The 18,766-nt window shown below is 32.7% G+C and overlaps 1 protein-coding gene across 1 annotated transcript in view; it reads left to right on the top strand.

The window, feature by feature from the left end:
• DNAH8 (dynein axonemal heavy chain 8) overlaps positions 1–18,766 on the top strand; it is a 130,326-nt gene that overhangs the window by 77,159 nt on the left and 34,401 nt on the right. The window contains 17 exon segments of the mRNA XM_027641248.1: positions 1–33; positions 514–623; positions 1,211–1,374; positions 4,439–4,631; positions 5,037–5,159; positions 6,804–6,934; positions 7,225–7,378; positions 7,800–7,964; positions 8,532–8,758; positions 9,138–9,256; positions 11,912–12,015; positions 12,911–13,087; positions 14,429–14,596; positions 15,788–16,000; positions 17,233–17,370; positions 17,697–17,824; positions 18,567–18,738. The exon segment at positions 1–33 is cut by the window's left edge and continues 184 nt beyond it. Of these exon segments, the coding sequence (XP_027497049.1) occupies positions 1–33; positions 514–623; positions 1,211–1,374; positions 4,439–4,631; positions 5,037–5,159; positions 6,804–6,934; positions 7,225–7,378; positions 7,800–7,964; positions 8,532–8,758; positions 9,138–9,256; positions 11,912–12,015; positions 12,911–13,087; positions 14,429–14,596; positions 15,788–16,000; positions 17,233–17,370; positions 17,697–17,824; positions 18,567–18,738 (2,519 nt within the window).

Below are 18,766 nucleotides of genomic sequence, written 5' to 3'. Positions count from 1 at the left end.
TTTTTTTCAATAATTGATTTAAAATGTATAAACGTATACTGTCTTTCTCACTTTCATTGTGCAAATTCAGAGTACTTCCAATGAAAAAACTGAAGTTGTATTACAGCAAAAATAGTCCTATGAAAGAGAAATTAACCCTTTTAAATGCTTGCCTTTCTAATTCGGGACAAACAAATGTTGAGAAAGTAATGGCATTTGCTGGAAGACTATGAGCACTGTTATTACTCTGTAGTTACCATTCTACCTCTGCACTGTCTGAAATGCACTCTGTTGTTAAATTTCTCGATTCTGTCAGCTCTGTAAATATGGTATATTGTGAAAAGCCAGCGCTTACTGCCTGTTGTTACAATGCCAGTTCAGAAAAGCCATAAACATCGAACAAATATAGCCTGTAATATAAAATTATGTTTTACCAATTAGTGTTTTAAATAAGTACTAATATGTCTTGCTCACAACCTACCTTATTATATCCTGCAACCTGAGATTAATTTATATTGCTTTTTATATTTTCAGGTGTTATTGCCTGTGGATATTTTCATTCCTGTAGAGAATTCCAGCCTGAAGTATGTGATCTGGTAGAAAAATTGGTCTCAACAGGTAGAATATTGTGGCAGCGGACAAAGGTATAAATTACAGGAAAAGTTTTATCACAATCAGTCTGAACAGGGTGCCTATTGGTGTAATTTAAGTGACTATTCTCTCTAAGAGAGTGTTCTCCCTAAGAACATATCTATAACAAAAGCACACATACACCACAAACCCAAACAAACAAATAAAAGGGAGAAAGATGTCTTGGAGATGAAACCTGGAAAATATCAGATTTCTGTATACAACACATGAATGGAAATATCAGTCCATTCCTTTCTATAGTCAATGTTACCCAAAGCTTTAATCACTATAGCTAAGGAACACAGAGTGAAATTCTTTATAAATTATAATTTTTAACTTATAAAACCAGAGCAACGTATGAAACAATTGCATCTTATAAGAGTTTGTGTTCTACATTTAGTGCTAGATGCTGCTTTCAGACAAATTAGATGCTTTTGGTGACTTTTTGCAAAGAGTTTTCCCACATTATTATGTGTGAAAATTAGTTGGTTTTTTATTTTTGTGTTTTATATGTGTTATTAATTATAAATTTATAATTTATATTATTTTTTATTCCTTCTAAATGTTACTGATTTTTATTATTGACAATATTTTTCTTTAGATAAAGATGCTGCCTACACCATCTAAATTCCACTATATCTTCAACCTTCGAGACCTTTCTAGAATTTGGCAAGGAATGTTGAATATAAAGGCAGAAGAATGCAACAACAGCACGGTCCTTCTAAGGCTTTTTAAACATGAATGTACCAGAGTAATTGCTGACAGGTATAATAAGTATAGCATTTTATATTTAGTAGATTTAGCCATTTACTTCATATATGCTCATATATCCATACAACTTCTGAATATAATAAACCTTATTAGGTCAGTGTGAAAAATTTTGTCTTATTTTACATGAAGTCTGCACTGGGGTATTATCCCAATAAATATCATGCTATATTTTGATAGATTAACCAATTAATTGGGTGGACAACATCCAAATATGCACATATTGTATGTTATAACCTACTTTTCTTTTGCTCTTTGGCTACACTCAGCAAGTTACACTGTAAAAAAGAAAATTGTATAGTGTCCTAAATTTATACACAAAGAATAATATAAAATTGCTTTGATCTCCTCACAGGAAAAACCCCAAACAAACCAGGATTGCATGCCTGTGGCTAAAAACTGGCCCATCTCCTCTAAATCTCTGTCAAAATATTCATAAATCAGATACAGCTATGAACTGTATGTGTTAGAGATCAGTATTATTTTTCTATTTTTAGTGTCTGATTTTCTTGTGCAATTCTAAGTAGCACTATAACTGTCACTAAAAACTTGACATATACCTACTACTACTATTTATACTATTTATATAATTTTTTTATTCTGATGTCCTGAGGAAGAGCCTTCATAATTTTTAATTAATTAATGTTTTACAATTAAAGCATTAAAATTAAATTTTACTCTCAAAAATATGTATTCTTATTTTCTTACCCTTCATTTATTTGATAAAGCTATCACAAAATGAAAGAACCAAGAAATATTTTGCCAAGAGGGCATATTATAGTGCTTTTGCTTTTAATTAGACCTAAAGATTTTGAATTGGAAAGTAATTAGGAGTTACCTGCCATGACCAGAATTTTTTCAATATTCAACATAGCTGCAAAAGATTAAAATGGAATTTCTCTACTTTAAGATGCTGACTACATAAATACATCCTATTGTAGATGATTTAGCATGATAGCAGGCAAGATGAATACATAACAATTGCGTTATATTCAAGCAGAGTCAGGGTTAATTGTATTATTCTAGTAACTTTTCAACATAATGGCAAGAGCAAAGGTATAAAAGCATTATAAGCAGTTCCATTTCTGGTTTTGAAATATAAGAGGGACAAAGGGAAATCCTCTTAAGTATATGTTGGTATGTGGACCTTAGCATCTACTCAGTGGAAACAGAAAAAAAACCAATATATATGAAACTTAATGTTGAATTGCACACTGCCAAAACTTGTGGATGAAACAACTGCCCTCCATTTCATGTAAATGTTACAAACAATTCATGGACCATTGTCAAAAGGTTTTGTTTACCATGCCTACCTGTATCTTCTAGAATCCCTCATTTTCTTGCATGAGAGTTCTGAATCACTGACAAAAGCCGTCTCATTTTTCCCCAGAAAGTGCATTAACAAACTTGAGTTAAGAGCCGAGGAAGATTTCTATTATGACCAATTTCAATATCCCAAGAAGAACTCTAATCCTACTTACTATCTCCTCTTTCCTAAGATACATATGCTAAGTTCAGAAAATGTATGCAGGAAATCTCTAAGGAAATCTTATTCATCAGTTTTCAAGAACACAAAAATGAAGGCCAGACTTTTCTGCTGACTTTAATCATTATTACTATTGTAACCAGAGAAAGTCTACTTAATGTAAATCCACCACAAAGTCTTAAGAGTGCTGATATTTCTAACTGCCTGAACTATCATGTATTATACAAACTTTCACACTGGCTGATATATATACATATATATATATATATATATATAAAATACACACATATGCATTTATATGTACCACAGTGCTGTTGATATAAAAAGGGGGGAAATGTTTAATTTTAATTTAAAGTTAGGATCAGACCCACTGATGCACTATACAGTGTATTATTTTCTGATTTCAAGTTAGGAGTATTATCATTGACATTTACTGAAACAGTCTTTTATTTCTTTTATTTGTTGTGGGGACTTTAAACATTCATGGAAGATACGTATTTGCACAGATACGTTATATACTAGAAAGAGAGTGAGAGAGAGTGTAGTCATGCAGTCCCTTCCTGCACATGGCTTTTAGGATTCCTAGTGGTTAGTATTATAATGTCATCATGAAACCCCTCTAACAAGAATGAAACTTATAATGTATATCTAGGCTGTCTCTGAACTACAGTTCTTCATTTCTTATTTGAAAACCCAGAGCACTCAGCTTTTTCGTGTTTATTCTATTTTCCTCTCAGTTGCATCACTGAAAAGAAAAATAAGTCAATAAATGAAAGTTGAGGTTTTTTGTACTTTGACATTCACAGTTGGAATTCACTTTTTCTGGGGTCTATGTGGCTCTTGCCTTTTATGTTTGTCAGTAACTACCAGGTAGCATTCTTGATTGCTTCTCCAATAATCACAGCAACAGACTACTTCGACAGAGCAGTCAAAGATCTTATCTGTATTAAAATCAGATTGAATCTACCAAGAGAAGCAAATAAAGTTGTTTAAACTATGACATGTAGTCACTAGTATCTGTTTGCAGACTTTATTTTATTACTCCCTCCAACCTCAACGTATATTCCCCTCTATTATTTATGGGTTTTGGTGTAAGGGAGGTTGAGAATGGAGTCAGGTTGTACCGACATAGATTATCTTTCTTTCACTATTCCTTGTCTCATTTCAGTGCCATAGGCAATGCTATAATAACGTAATTTATGCTATTCTACTGCAGGTTAAGATGATAAGGGTCACTTAGCAATGGTTTTTTGGGAGAGAATTTACCCTTTTTCATTCTGTCTCATCTGAAAAATTAAGTGGTCTGTCATTGCCTAGTTCCAGGTGAAAGTTGGAAGTCAAATTATTTTTTTTGTTTTATGTTTTATGTGACTGACATACTTTAGAGTATGGAAACATTTGATTTCTGTGAATGTTACCTAATCCATTTCTGTGACTATTGTCTATTATATATTGTCTAATATTTATTTTTCTTTGAAATGTTGTGTTGGTTTTCTTTAGTATTTAATTACTTGTTTTCTCCCTACATAACTTGAAATATTTTTTTTAAAAGTTGTAATAATTTATGATTTTTAGATTTAATACTCCTGAAGATGCAGCCTGGTTTGATATAAATATTGCTAAAACAATGGAGGAATATGTGGATACAGATTTAACCAAAGTTCTTGAAGCTGAACCATATTTTGTAGACTTTTTGCGGGACGAGCCTGAAGCTACTGGTGAGGAACCAGAAGATGCTGAGCTTCAAGCACCAAAGGTTTATGAAGAGGTATTTCATTTTACACATAAAATACTAGATGCTGAAGTTTTCCTTTAATTTATGTTATGTTGCTGAACTCGTATAATACAGAAATTTTTGTTGAATACCTACCACATTTTTTGTGAAAATATATCTAAATTTTTCTGGTTAGTATGCAATAAATTATTTTAGTGATGTTAGAGTTAGTAATGCCATATAAGTGTGTTTTATTCATTCCTATTCTCTGTGCTTCTTTTTTTTTTCCACCATTAGCAGAAAATTTCTGCTTAAACACAATAACAATCTTTACAATGAATTAGCAACATGATATCATTACACTGAAGTATAAACTGAAGTTTGTGTAAAAATAGTATAGTTTTAAAATTGTGAAGGGCCATACTAGTGTTGTTACTGATTTTGTTTGTTTGTTTTCAGGTTCCAAGCTTTGAATTTCTTTGTGAAAAATTGCGGGCGTATCAGGGACAATACAATGAAAATATTAGAGGATCATTTCTTGACTTGGTGTTTTTCAAGGATGCAATGACACATCTTGTAAAGGTTTTGTATTGTTAGTTTTTTATTAGTTTAAATATCGCAACAGTGTTCCTGATTTAAGCAAGCTATGCTTATAGGGCACATTCTGGAAAGCTACTCTTATCCCCAAACGTACTTGCCATTTTTGCCTAGTCATTTTCAAGAACTAGGAAAGAGCTACAATCATTTTACCTGTTTACATATTTTATAATAAATTCCTTCTTTAATATATTTGTTTAACCTTCTACGTATTCAGAGGTATGGAGATTTTCCTTGATAGGAAGGTGAGCTCATAAAGACTTCCATTTATATTTTGTATAGGGAATGGTTTTTAATAATTTAGAACTCAGAGAACACTTCAAAGGTTCACCTGACAGGTGACCAAAACAACATGAGTTAGAATCTGTCTGAGTGGGAGGCATGAAAAGAAATATAAATCAAGGTTGCAGTAGAATCAGTGTGTAGGGTAGAATTTAGGGTAGAGTATGGTTCTCAATTTACAATCACTTGTACCCCTATGCTTAAAGGAATATATAAGAAAGAAATTCATCTGAAGTCAGAATCTAATTCATGGGGTGAAATAAAGACAAAGTATGAGATTTGTTTGAAGCACTGTGTCTCAGGTTTAAGAAGTTGTTTTAGTTATCTCAGGGATTACTTTAGATGATCTGTTTACTGAAAGACACTTAAAAGTTGCTCTGAAACAAAACCAGATGGAGATGTTTTGTTCTCTTCTAGCCGACCTCAAAGGAAGTAAATGAGTGTTTGTTTTGCATTTAAACAGAAGTAAATGATTTTCTTTTTAAATATAGTTCATGTGATGCTAGGTGAATTTCAGAAGACCTTGGAAGTCTCTGACGCAGTTAGTGAGAGCAGGGCTTCTTTGTGCTAAAGTGACAATAAATTTAGTCACCCTCATAATTTCATATTGAGACTTCTTTAATACAGTTATCTGGATAGGCTTAGAGGAAACTGTGCATTAAGCCAAAATTTCATAGAAGGAAAAAATTATTATAGTTCAAAGGCTTGATGTAGATGCCAATCTTTTGCATTTCATGCATAATTTACATGAGGACCAATGCATAATGAAGAATCTGAAAAGTAATAGTACACTAACATATAATAAAACTAAAGAAGATATGATGTATATAGAGGATGTGTGAAAAAGCAGTAAGACAATAAATTTGTAGTCCAGCTTTTGTATCAGAGAGACTTGGTAAGAAAACTATCACAAAGGAAATGTTGCAGGTAGATAAATTAGAAAGTAATACTAAAAGATAGTTTGACTCTGTCCAAGTCTTTCAGATTCCTAAAATTAGGAATGTTTGTTCTTCTAGCTAAAGTTTTTTGTTGATATTTCTAAATACATTCAGGGAGATGCCTTCAACATAAAATGGAGCTCCAAATGTATTTATGTATTTAAATCCTATGCATAACTGATCATAACCCTTCTATATTCTTATATGCATCTTCTTCATTAGTTACACAAAATTCCTAAAGAATTTACAAATATTCTTTTGAGAGGAAAAATTTTCTTCAAGTATCGTTTTAATAATCTTTACATGGTAATATGGGAAATTAAATGTAAAGCATAGATTTTTAAGTCTGCTAGTTAATATTTAAATTTAAAATTATTAGCGTTATTTTCTTTTATTATTTCCTATATAGATTTCCCGGATTATCCGAACAGCATATGGAAATGCTTTACTTGTTGGAGTTGGTGGTTCTGGAAAACAAAGTCTTGCAAAGTTGGCCTCCTTCATTGCTGGCTATAAAATATTTCAGATCACTTTAACCAGGTAGGAAATGCAAGAAATATATAAATCACATTTATGGTATTGTGGGAGGGTTTGGGGGGTGTTTTGGTGTTTTGGTTTTTTTATTCCCAATAAATTCTTGTCTGATTTTTATACAACATTGGATTTAGTCTGACTTGAAAAGGGTGGACAATGTGTTAGCTATTCCTGTGCCAAAATATGTATTTTTAAAAAAGATGTTTGCATTATCATTTATAAAATGCTATATTCAAAAAAATAGCAGTATTATGAGTTGTTTTTAATTAAGAGGTAATATTCCTTATTGCTCCTAGATCCTATAATGTAACCAATCTGGCAGACGATCTAAAAGTGTTGTATAGAACCGCTGGACTAGATGGACAAGGCATCACTTTTATTTTCACTGATAATGAAATCAAAGAGGAGTCATTTTTGGAATATGTAAATAATCTGCTGTCTTCAGGCGAGGTAAGAGTCTCAACTTGACAGGCAATGTACTTTGGAAGCAGGAAAGTGTAAAATTTGTTCTCACTAACTTACTTAATTTGGTAATAATCTGTAGACTCAAGAATTATTAAAATATTTCAACTTCTAAAATAGGGAGTACTCTGGGTATATATTCCCTTTATCTCTATTTCAATGTAAGCCAGGACAATATAAAAGTACATGATGATTCAGTGGCCAGTCAAGATCTATACTGTTCCAGAGTTAGACTTCCTAGTTTTTAATTGAGTTACATAAGTCTAAATCAAGGAAGAATTTGGTTTTTAGTCTAAATTATGTATGTGCAGAGAGAGATATACACATATAAACAGAAAAATATTTATAAATTCTATAATAATTACATCCATGCAATTAACTTTTTTATCAATTTTTATTTTATAAAAAGATTTCTAATTTATTTCCTCGGGATGAATTGGATGAAATCACCCAAGCACTAATAGCTGTGATGAAAAAAGAGATGCCTCGGCATCCTCCTACCTTTGATAATCTCTATGAATATTTTTTAACTCGAGCAAAGAGGAATTTGCATGTTGTCCTCTGCTTTTCTCCAGTAAGTTTTTTCTTTGTATTTCTTTTCCTTATTTCTATTATTAAACTGTCCTATACGGTGTGAGAAGATTAGTCAAGTTTTATATTTTTAAAGAAGTTTTAAGATGCATAATAAGATTACCGAAGTGCAGTTGTAATTGCTGAGATAATAAAAATAGTAATAAAGTTGTCAGAAATTAACATCAAAATAGTTAAAAATTAAATAATTCCTTAAAGTATTATTATTTTATTTCCCTGCAATATTCTTTCTTAATACACATCAATGAATGTATCTTTTTGAAATCCTTGCTTGTTACTTGAAAACAATATTTTGTTGGAAATTAAAATAAAGTATTTGACATTTCAAAATATTAAAACATATACATTTGTCATGAGTGTCTTCAAATTTCATAAAATATTGAATGTTGAAAATGCAGCAAAATACCATTAGAAAAGAAAAAAAATTCAGGGTGTTTTAAGCAGAAAATAGTCGAAAAAATATACTACTTAGTTGTTCGTACGAATGAAACAGTTTGATTGACCTTAGATTAAGAATCATATTGTAAATTAACAGTGATACTCTCTTCAGGTTGGTGAGAAGTTCCGTGCACGTTCTTTGAAATTTCCTGGTCTGATATCAGGGTGCACCATGGATTGGTTCAGTCGATGGCCAAAGGAAGCTCTTGTAGCTGTATCCAGTTATTTTCTTTCAGAATTTAATATAGTCTGCTCTCCATCAGTTAGAACAGAAATAGTGGAAACCATGGGTGTCTTTCATGATATAGTTTCAGAAAGCTGCGAGAATTATTTCCAAAGGTAATATTTTCTACAAATGCAATAATTAATCTCAAAAATGTTGCTCACGATAGTGTTTTTTGAACTCATTGTGTTATATGTATCTGTAAGTGAATTTTAAGACTAATAAAAAATTAATCTGTTATATCAATATATCCTAAGGACATGAAAAAGAATTATTATGTTGCAAAGTCTTTATCTACTTTCCCACTATCCAACAATCTTTAATATTGCTTATGTGGATAAAAACAATGTAATTGGTAGTAAGGATTTGCATTATGAAGAAGTTTTTGAATGAACTGAGACTTGATTTATATAATTTCCTCTTTCATTGGAATTAATCATATGTACATATCAAAAATATGGGCGAAGTTGACGTTGCCAATATTCTTTGGTTTAGGTATCGAAGAAGAGCTTATGTAACACCTAAATCTTATCTCTCTTTTGTCAATGGCTACAAAGAAGTTTATACCGAAAAGTTAGAGAGTATTAGTGAACAAGCTGAACGCATGCAAACTGGTAAGCGTATATTTCCATGTATGAAATCAAATGATCTATTTTTTAATATTTTCACATTATGTAAATTTTCCTCTATGAGTCTCTTGCCAGTTCCTGAAATCAGGACTTATTATCAGTCCTCTTTGAGATAGGGTAAAAGTCTGAGAACCTTGAAGATTTCAGATGGTGAGGTTCATTTTGGTTTTTTTATATTCTTTCTACAGTTTTTCTATTTCCAAAAATAACGCAAAAGTAGTAATGTAAGTAGCTTCAGCACTGTCAATAAAATGTCATGTAGTTTTTAGTAGCCTCTGACATGTCATCACCAGTTTCCTATGTGGTCTTCAAAACAAAATGATCGTGTGCATGTGAACATGTATATGTTCTACTGCAGCATCTGTATATCACTGATGCTTAGAAAACCATGTCTCAGCTTATAGGCAATACTCATGCCAGTTAGAAAATATTCTAATTAGCTTCACTTGCACAGATAAAATGTATTACAAAAGAACAAAAACACTGGTCATCGCTGACTACAAATGTGCTCCACTGTTAACTGCATCCTAAGGAACATTCTCAAAAAATTTACTGTAAATTATTTAGCTACCATCTCATAAATCCATCTTTTAATCCTTAGACTTCTTCATCTAATGTCCAAAAAGAATTAGAAGGTTAAAAAGATCAGCCTTGACAGTTGTTTCAGTTTGTTAAAATTTCCTGATATGGGATTTCAATTTAACGCTATTAGGCTCAGCTGAGATAGTGTTGCTCTTTTCATCTCCTTGTTGAAATGTTTGTCCTGTATGTAAAGATGTCTGGGCCAATTCAAGTTTCTTGTAAAAAGGGAAAATTCTAAGAAATATCTCAATCAATACTAATTTCTAGAAAAGTGTCAGGTATGCCCTGGGCAGCTGCTGCAAATGATCCATTTGTTAACAGTCCATCAGAAATAACATAGAGGGTTATATATATATCTATATATATATATATATACACAGTTTTGGTTATATCCACATAGTGATAAACTGGTCCCGGCCCCTGTAACTAGGACACATATCGTATGAGGAGCAGCTGAGGGAGCTGGGGTTGTTGAGTCTGGAGAAAAGGAGACTTAAGGTGGACCTCATTACTCTCTACAGCTACCCAAAAGGAGGCTGCAGTGAGGTGGGGTTTGGTCTCTTCTGCCATGTGTCAAGTAAAAGGATGAAAGGAAATGGCCTTAAGCTGTGCCAGGAGAGATTCAGATTAGAAATTAGGAAATATTTTTTCACTGAGTGGTTAGGCATTAGAATAAGTTGCCTGGGGAGGTGATGGATTCACCGTCTTTGGAAGTGTTCAAGAGGACATGACAGTTGGGAATATGGTTTAGGGGTGATTATGGTGGTGCTGTGTTGGCAGTTGAACAAGATGATATTGAAGGTCTCTTCCAACCTTGATGATTCTGTGATTCTGAAGAATGGCAGCAGCCTAATCATGAGGCAGCTGTTTCAGAAGAACAAGAGATATACGGGAAGAGACTGCATGTGTGTGTGAAATGCAGTAGCAGAAAATTGGTGAGCCATCACAGAAAAACAGTGCACATCAAAAGTGTAAATGCAAGTGTGTGCTGACTCAAGCCCTTAGGGAGAGAGGGCAATAAGGGGAATTGCTTCCAGGCAACTTGTATGATTTAAAGATTCAGTGGTAAAGAAAGGGGTGAGGAGAAATTTCAGCATGTAAGGTGGAGCTCAGGAATAGCCAAAATACCTTTGCACAAGTCTATGAGCAAGAGAGAAGAGAAAAAAAGAATCTATGAATGCATGGGAAAGATTGAATATATAATAATTATAGAGGGACCAAGCTCATCTCTTTCTGGATGCTCTCAGACACATGGTGTGATTCTTGGGGTGTCCTGTGCAGGGCTAGGAGTTGGACTCAATTCTATGAACTGTTAGGCTGAGTGGCCTCTATGGATGGTTTCTTCAGCACATATAAGAGCTACGATGAGACTGGCCCTAAGCACATATGTGCTTTTCTACACTCTCTGTCACTAGGAGAGGGTAAAATCAATATTCAGGAACTGGAGATCATAATCATGCTGTGATCTTTGGGTCCACTTTTGGCTTCACTTCTTCCCTCATCTTTCTAGAATGAACTGCCTATTAGAAGGCAGTCATGGGTCCTTATGTCATTTCTTCATTCAGTGACACAAATGAAGTATCATTTGGATTTTCTGATTGTCCCATGACTTTATAACACAACATATCCTTGACATAGCCCTCTCTTTTTTTTTTTTTTAATAAGTCTATATGAGCATAAGCATATTTTATTGCAGGTAATATCCCAGCTATAAAATTTTAGGTACTGTTTATAGCTATAACAAACTAAAACTAAGTAGTATGGATTTCTCCTTTGGAGAATTAAGATTGTTTATAATAATTTTGTGCCTGTGAAATAATTTATATCCATAGGACATAAATAGACACAATATAAAATATAGGCACAGTCATGATAATATGACTGCTTACACATACTTTCTCTCCTTTATATAAATTAAATGAGACATAAATTTAAATTTGCATAAAGTTAAATGAGAACACAAGGTACAAGGCATGTGAGATCTGGAGCTAGATTGTATTATCTAACTAGATAAAAAAGATGTTTCAATTTTTCTGAATTTTGTCTTTTTCTTAATAGGTCTTTCCAAGCTAATGGAGGCCAGTGAATCTGTTGCTAAGCTCTCTAAGGAGTTGGCTGTTAAGGAGAAGGAACTGGCTGTGACATCTGCTAAGGCAGATAAAGTAAGTACTTGAGTGTTAAGTAGTATCAGAATATACAGTGGGGTAAAATGCTATTGCAGAATTTTCTCATAATTTGCACAATCCAAAATATTTGTCTTGTTGTCTAAAATGAGGCTTCAGTCTTCTCTCTATGGCTTCAGTCCTCTCTCTGTAGCCTGTTGATTCAGCATTTGCTTCTGAAAGTGAGGCACTTTAAGACTACCTCACCTCACTCAACCAACAGAGATTGAGTGCGTTCCTTGTTCTTCTACCATTTCTTACCCACTCATGTAAGTATCATGTTCCCTCTTTTCCATGGCTTTTGTGTGTGTGTGTGTGTGCTTGATTAACATTTGTTAAATTTGGGGTTATATATGCACTTACTAGCAGATAAGAAGTTAACATGATAATGGTCTTTACTATTTCAAAATTTCAACTATTTTCCTTAGAAAAATGTTCATCACACTTCAGTTTCAGATTTTGTCTTTTCCATTAACAAGGTATCTGTGTGCTCATGGGATTTGTGGTCTGGTAGAAATCTAGTTGCCAAAATTACTCTTTGGAAAGGTGTGCTAGGGAATGGATTAATATAAACCTTCTGTTTTCTGGAAGATAACATAATGCTATGATGGTGCATATTTAATATGGAGAGCAAACTTTTGGCTGGTGATTGCTAAGGGACTGCCTGCATTCATCAAGGCCTTTAATCTCGTAAGAGAGAACTATATAATAAAAAGGGATGAAATTAAACTTCTCACATTTAATTTTTATTCCATAGTTGTATGATGCCATATATAGTTAGCTGTAGTTAGTTAGGGTTAGCTTTATATTTTTAGTAGCTGTTATATACCTGTCTGATAATCACTTGTTCCACCATTTTGATTTATGCATTTTTTCTGTTTATTATCAATTACAGGTACTGGAAGAAGTCAAAGAAAGTGCTGAAGCTGCATCTAAAGTAAAACAGGAAGTCCAGGGTGTGAAAGACAAAGCACAAAAAATCGTAGATGCAATTGATTTGGAAAAACAGGAAGCAGAGAAAAAATTGGAGGCAGCTAAACCAGCATTAGAAGCAGCAGAAGAAGCACTGAAAGTGAATAAAAGTCTTACATTGTTATTAGTATAGTACTATTTCCATCACCAATGAAAGGCTGGAGCCACCAACATACATTTGTCACTTGGTTTTGACTGCTGTCATCAGCTCTTCACTGTTGGTGGACATGTCTCTCATGAATATTTATGGCACTCACATTTTACCTTAAACACATAGAAACTATTTTGTATTATTTTTTGCTTGCACCCTAATAATTGATCCTTATGAAGGTGTAAATCTTTCCAAAAGCTATAGATGCCCTTAGAGTATCTGTTATTACGAATTCAAGAGAATACTCCTTGTGCTAACAGAATGTTTTTAATTTACACTTAAGTAGTTTTACCTGTCTTTTAAGAGTAATAAAAGGCTGTCTCTTCACCAAAAAACACATTTTATTTTGAGAGAAACAGGACACAAGGGGTATTCAGGATCAGAATCAGGGTTCAGAAATTTGGAGGCATTGCTGTGGTACATAATTTCATTATTCTGCCCTGAAAAATTAAACAGAAAAGAACTCTAGAATCAGAAATCAGTGATGTATTATATCCTTAAGGCCTTCTGTTCCAGTTACCAGAATTTATGTGACAGAAATGATTGAATGGAAAAAGCAAAAAAAAGGAGCAATGTTTGCTCTTACATTATCATTTAGACAATGAGATGAATGAAACTTCCAAAAATGGTTGCAAAGTTCACTTATAAAATATGTGGACTTACAGAATGGTTTCTGTAATGTGTCTGTAACTACTCCTTCTAGACAGGTAGTGCTATGCCTGTATTTTTATACACAAATTAATATGTTATTTTTAAATTTTTTAATAATTTATTAATTTTGTAACGGTTGAACTAAGCAAAGTGTGACAGTGATGCTTCTAGGAAATTAAGTTAAAAATGGTATCTCATACTTATAATAATTTAAAACTCAACACAAATAACCAAATCCATCTCAGAATAAATGATAATACTTAACGCTCAAAAATCTGAAATACTATTTTATCAAGGGAACTGATTTTAATTAGGTTTTATGCAATTTTACAATGTACTTTTCTTCAAACACTTAGACTGATGAGTTAAGTTAATGCTACTGTATGTAAATTTTATTTTTGAGTGATGTCTTCAGTATTGGGAAGATATTCTTTTCTAATATTCATTACAATTATTAAAGTTTCATGAACCTATGAAGTTTGTTAAACTAAGCCAAGTTTCTTGCTTTTTTTGGTATGTACTTAGTACAAATTTACCTCAGAGAAAAGCGTTGCAAACAAACATTAAAATCAAGGTATTGAATAGGAAAATGGAATAATGTTATTGATGAAGTATTCTGTTACATCTTCCTTCAAATAGACTATCAAGCCAGAGGATATTGCTACTGTCAGAAAACTTGCAAAACCTCCTCACCTGATTATGAGGATCATGGACTGTTGTCTGCTACTATTCCAAAAGAAACTGGATGCAGTCACCCTGGATCCAGAAAAGCCTTGCTGCAAGCCATCGTGGGCAGAATCATTAAAAGTAAGTCGAGTTTTCAAACAGTGTTTCTTAAACATCAGAAATAGCAATTAGCCTATCAGAGAACTTACGCTGTTTACCAAAAACACAACAGAATTTTGTAAAAAGGTAAACATATAGTTTTAAGATGGACATAGATAGTATATAGATGAAGTTTATCTGGTAGAAATAGCAGGTGAATTGCTTAAAGACTTTAGCAGTAGGAGCTTTAGAGTTTCTTTGCCCTGTTCCTAGCACATGGCCTGATAGCAAATAAAGAAATCAAACCAGTCATGCTAACCATACATGAACTAAAGAGATTCTGGAAAATCCCTCTTTGAGAACTTGTATTTTCACATTTAAAGTCTTTTCTGAGCCATTCAAGCTCCTTGTTTGTTTGAAAGATTAATTTAATGACTAAGAGATAGTAGCTTTTCCCATTCTGTGTTTCAATATTCCTGGCCCAAATTCCTTGATCAGCCAGCCATCTTTTCCTCCCAGACTTTGATCTTCTCTCAGGATACACCTTGATTTCCATGGCTTCTCTTGCCATTCTTTAAATTCTGTTCTCTATGTCTATTAGTGTATTAATATGCCAATATTATTACCTTGATATTTTTTCATGCAAAAGATGAAAAATTATGTATATTGGATAAAAATAGTGCTCTTGCTTTTCATTTATACTTTTACAGTAACTAAGAAATCATCAAAACCTTTTGTTTTCCACTGACATAATAAAATGGGTTAAGCAGTTTTTCCATGAATTGTCTTTAAAATGCTTAAACACTTGTTAGAAAAAGTTAAAACAAATAATTTCACTTTTCAGAATTTAAATCACATTTCCAAATGCATAAGCAGTTTTTTGCATTCTTCAGGTAAGTTGCAAATGTATCTCTGAGGCTTTATTTTGGGTTTTTTTTTTTAATTACATGGTGTTTCTTAAATGCTTTTAAAATGTCAGCACAGGAATATAGAAGATGGAAAGTACATCAATAACTTTCCAACCTACTTACTGGAGTGTACCTGCTTAAAACTCCAAAATAATCAAAGATGTGTGGGAGGATTTACAACTGACTAACACAGTTGTAATATTTACTATATGAATTACCTTTGTTTACAGAAGAATTTTGGGAACACTTTTTAAAATAGTCATCTGTAAACAAGATTTTGAATGTAAAATGTTTAAATAACTAATAAATATGTTGGGTTTTGCAGCTTATGAGTGGCCCATTCCTGAGCAATCTACAGAACTTTGCTAGGGATACAATCAATGATGAGACAGTAGAATTAGTCCAGCCTTACTTTGAAATGGAAGACTATACACTGATGCATGCTAAAAAAGTGTGTGGCAATGTGGCAGGACTCCTCTCTTGGACACAAGCCATGGTGGTATTTTATGGTGTTAACAGAGAAGTCTTGCCTCTTAAGGTAATACAACATCTCTTGCTTTGTGTTTGCTTACCATGTAATTTAGTTTAGTTTAATTTAATGGGATTCTATAAATATAGATATAGATAATTTTATTCAGACATAATAACCTGTGATGTTAGTGGCTAAAGATGGTAAGAGCAGAAAAAACTGTATTGTCTTCTTGATTCTAGGCAGAATGCAGAACAAAAAATTAGCCTATATTAAATTTATGTGCTCTGGTTTACTGTGTATAGGAAAGGTGTTTACAGTCTTTGTTTTTATAATGTTATAATTACTTTATAATTGTTTTCAAAAGGTTGTACCAGGATCTTCATTCCTTTTCTAAAGAGTCCTGCAAACAGAGCTTTGCAGCTATTTTACCTTTTTTGCTTTCACACAGTAACTTAAATGCAGTGGAGGACTGATATCTTGCCCAAACATTGGCTTTCTGAAGAGATTGAGACCTCATATCAATAAAGGAGCTATGTTGCAATAGTAGGAAGCAAATCGAGTAAAACATTTTTAAGAGTAAATTTTACTTTATTGTGGGTGTTCTTTTTCATGTTTATGAAACTCAAAGGCAGTGATTTTTGGTTCTAAACAAAGATTTTTCCCTAAATGTAGCACACTTAAAAAAAAAAAAAAAAAGAGCAAAGCATAAGTTGATTCCAAATTTTTTCCACATTTTTGTCTCTGGTAGAAGAGTTATTTACAGAAGCTACAATAATACAGATAAATGATTCAAAAATTATTTCATCAGTTTCTTGCATTTACTGTAAATATGACTTTAGGAGCAATGGGAAGATTCACTGTTTTAGGACTATTATTTTCTAGTGGTTCAAAGCAATATTGTTACATGATAGAGGACCAATCTCCTGTTGTGATTCTTGGTCACTACAGAATGTACAAATAAAAAAGAAAATAAAACATATAGTCAAGCAAGAAGACTAAGTGATTGTTCCTCTAGTCTAATCAATATAGACAGATCAGAAACTTTGCCTTCTTGAAATGTAAATTTTTCTAAAGGAATGTTTACAATATATAGTAGGAACTCTATTGCTATTTAACAAAAAATCTTATCTGCAGTCCCTATGTGATATAGTTTTCAGATTAAATGCTTTTGATATTTATATAAAAGTTACTTTGACATATTATTGTCTCATTAGTACCAGCTAAGTAGGCTTAAATAGTTCATTGATTTATATTCAAATCTTATATGATTGTTGTTTTAATATTTCATCTCTTTGCAGGCTAATCTGGCAAAACAGGAAGCTCGCCTGAAAGTAGCCAATGCAGAAAAAGATAAGGCTCAGGCAGAATTAGATGAAAAACAAGCTGAACTGGATAAAGTGCAGGCAAAGTTTGACGCAGCAATGAAGGAGAAAATGGTGAGATAAAAGTATTTTAGTCTTATGAAAAATACTTACATACAATGCTGTCAGGATTTGCTGCAAACACACATTCACCAGCTACCTTGAATAGCATGGATGAGATTCAGGTATAAAAGTAAGAGATTTAAATCTATATTCTCTCCTATTCCCTTGTTTCGGTGAATAGGAGCATGATACACAATAGATGCCCTTAAGAGTTCTCATGAATGAGTTTTAAATAAATAAAACAGCAATAATAAATATAAGAGGATGACAAAATATAAAGTAACTCTAAAGTTTTGCATTTTATGATTAATTCATGTAGGACATTTTTTCAATTTTAGGACTTGGAGAATGATGCAGAAACATGCAAAAGAAAGATGCAAGCGGCCTCTGCGCTTATAGATGGACTGAGCGGAGAGAAAGTTAGGTGGACTCAGCAAAGCAAGGAATTTAAAGCTCAGATTAAAAGGTATCAAATTCATTACAGAAAAAAAAAGAAAATACATGTAAAAATTGAAGTGCTAGTAAGCAATTTAGTAGCTTTAATGGTCGTACATAATTTTCTTCCTGGAAATCATATTATAGCAACACAATCAAATGAACTATCCTGAAATCTGAATTTTCCTCCCATAAGTGAATACATGAGTGCTAAGTGCTTGTTAAGAACAATACCTCTGATTTTGGAATTTACTTCCAAAGAGATTATTACTAGTGCTGTTATGTGCCTGTTTAACAGCTGCTTCTCCGTCCTCTTAATACTGCACATCATTCCAATGTCACTGAGGAAGTAAAATCTTCAGATAGGCTCAGCTTCTGTAGAACACTTATATCAGCAAAAATTTCCTGTGAGGAAACTGGGCATTTCTGGTGAGGTCTACTCATTCTAATAGAACTAGGTTTGTATCCTCAATAAATATTTTATTGCATATATATTGCATATATATTGTATATATGCATATATTGTATATATTTTTAAGAAATAAACAGTTTTCTTGCTTCAGTTGTGAGAGAAGAAATAGTTGTCATCAGGGTTTTATTGTTTTGTGTTGTTTTCATATGATACCACTCTTAAGTTTTGCCACAAAAATACTTCGCAAACACAAGGAAACTGTTTGTTTGAAATCTTCTTATATTTCAAAAGCTGGTTGTCTAAATCAATAGGAACTGAATTTGTAAATCACCTTTTAATTATGATTTTGTTCCTTTTCTAGGCTTGTGGGAGATATACTGCTCTGCACAGGCTTTCTTTCATACTGTGGACCTTTTAATCAAGACTTCAGGAATCTTTTGCTTAAAGATTTATGGGAAGCAGAGTTGAAAGCTCATAAAATCCCCTTTTCTGAAGATTTGAACCTCATTTCTATGTTGGTAGATCAACCAACAGTAAGTTCTTGGTGCTTGGAGGGTTGAA

This window comes from Corapipo altera, unplaced genomic scaffold (genome assembly GCF_003945725.1).
Source record: "Corapipo altera isolate COAL_440 unplaced genomic scaffold, ASM394572v1 48b, whole genome shotgun sequence".
Taxonomy (NCBI): domain Eukaryota; kingdom Metazoa; phylum Chordata; class Aves; order Passeriformes; family Pipridae; genus Corapipo; species Corapipo altera.
The sequence above is the reverse complement of the archived record's forward strand: the minus strand, read 5'-3'. Positions and strand labels throughout refer to the sequence as shown.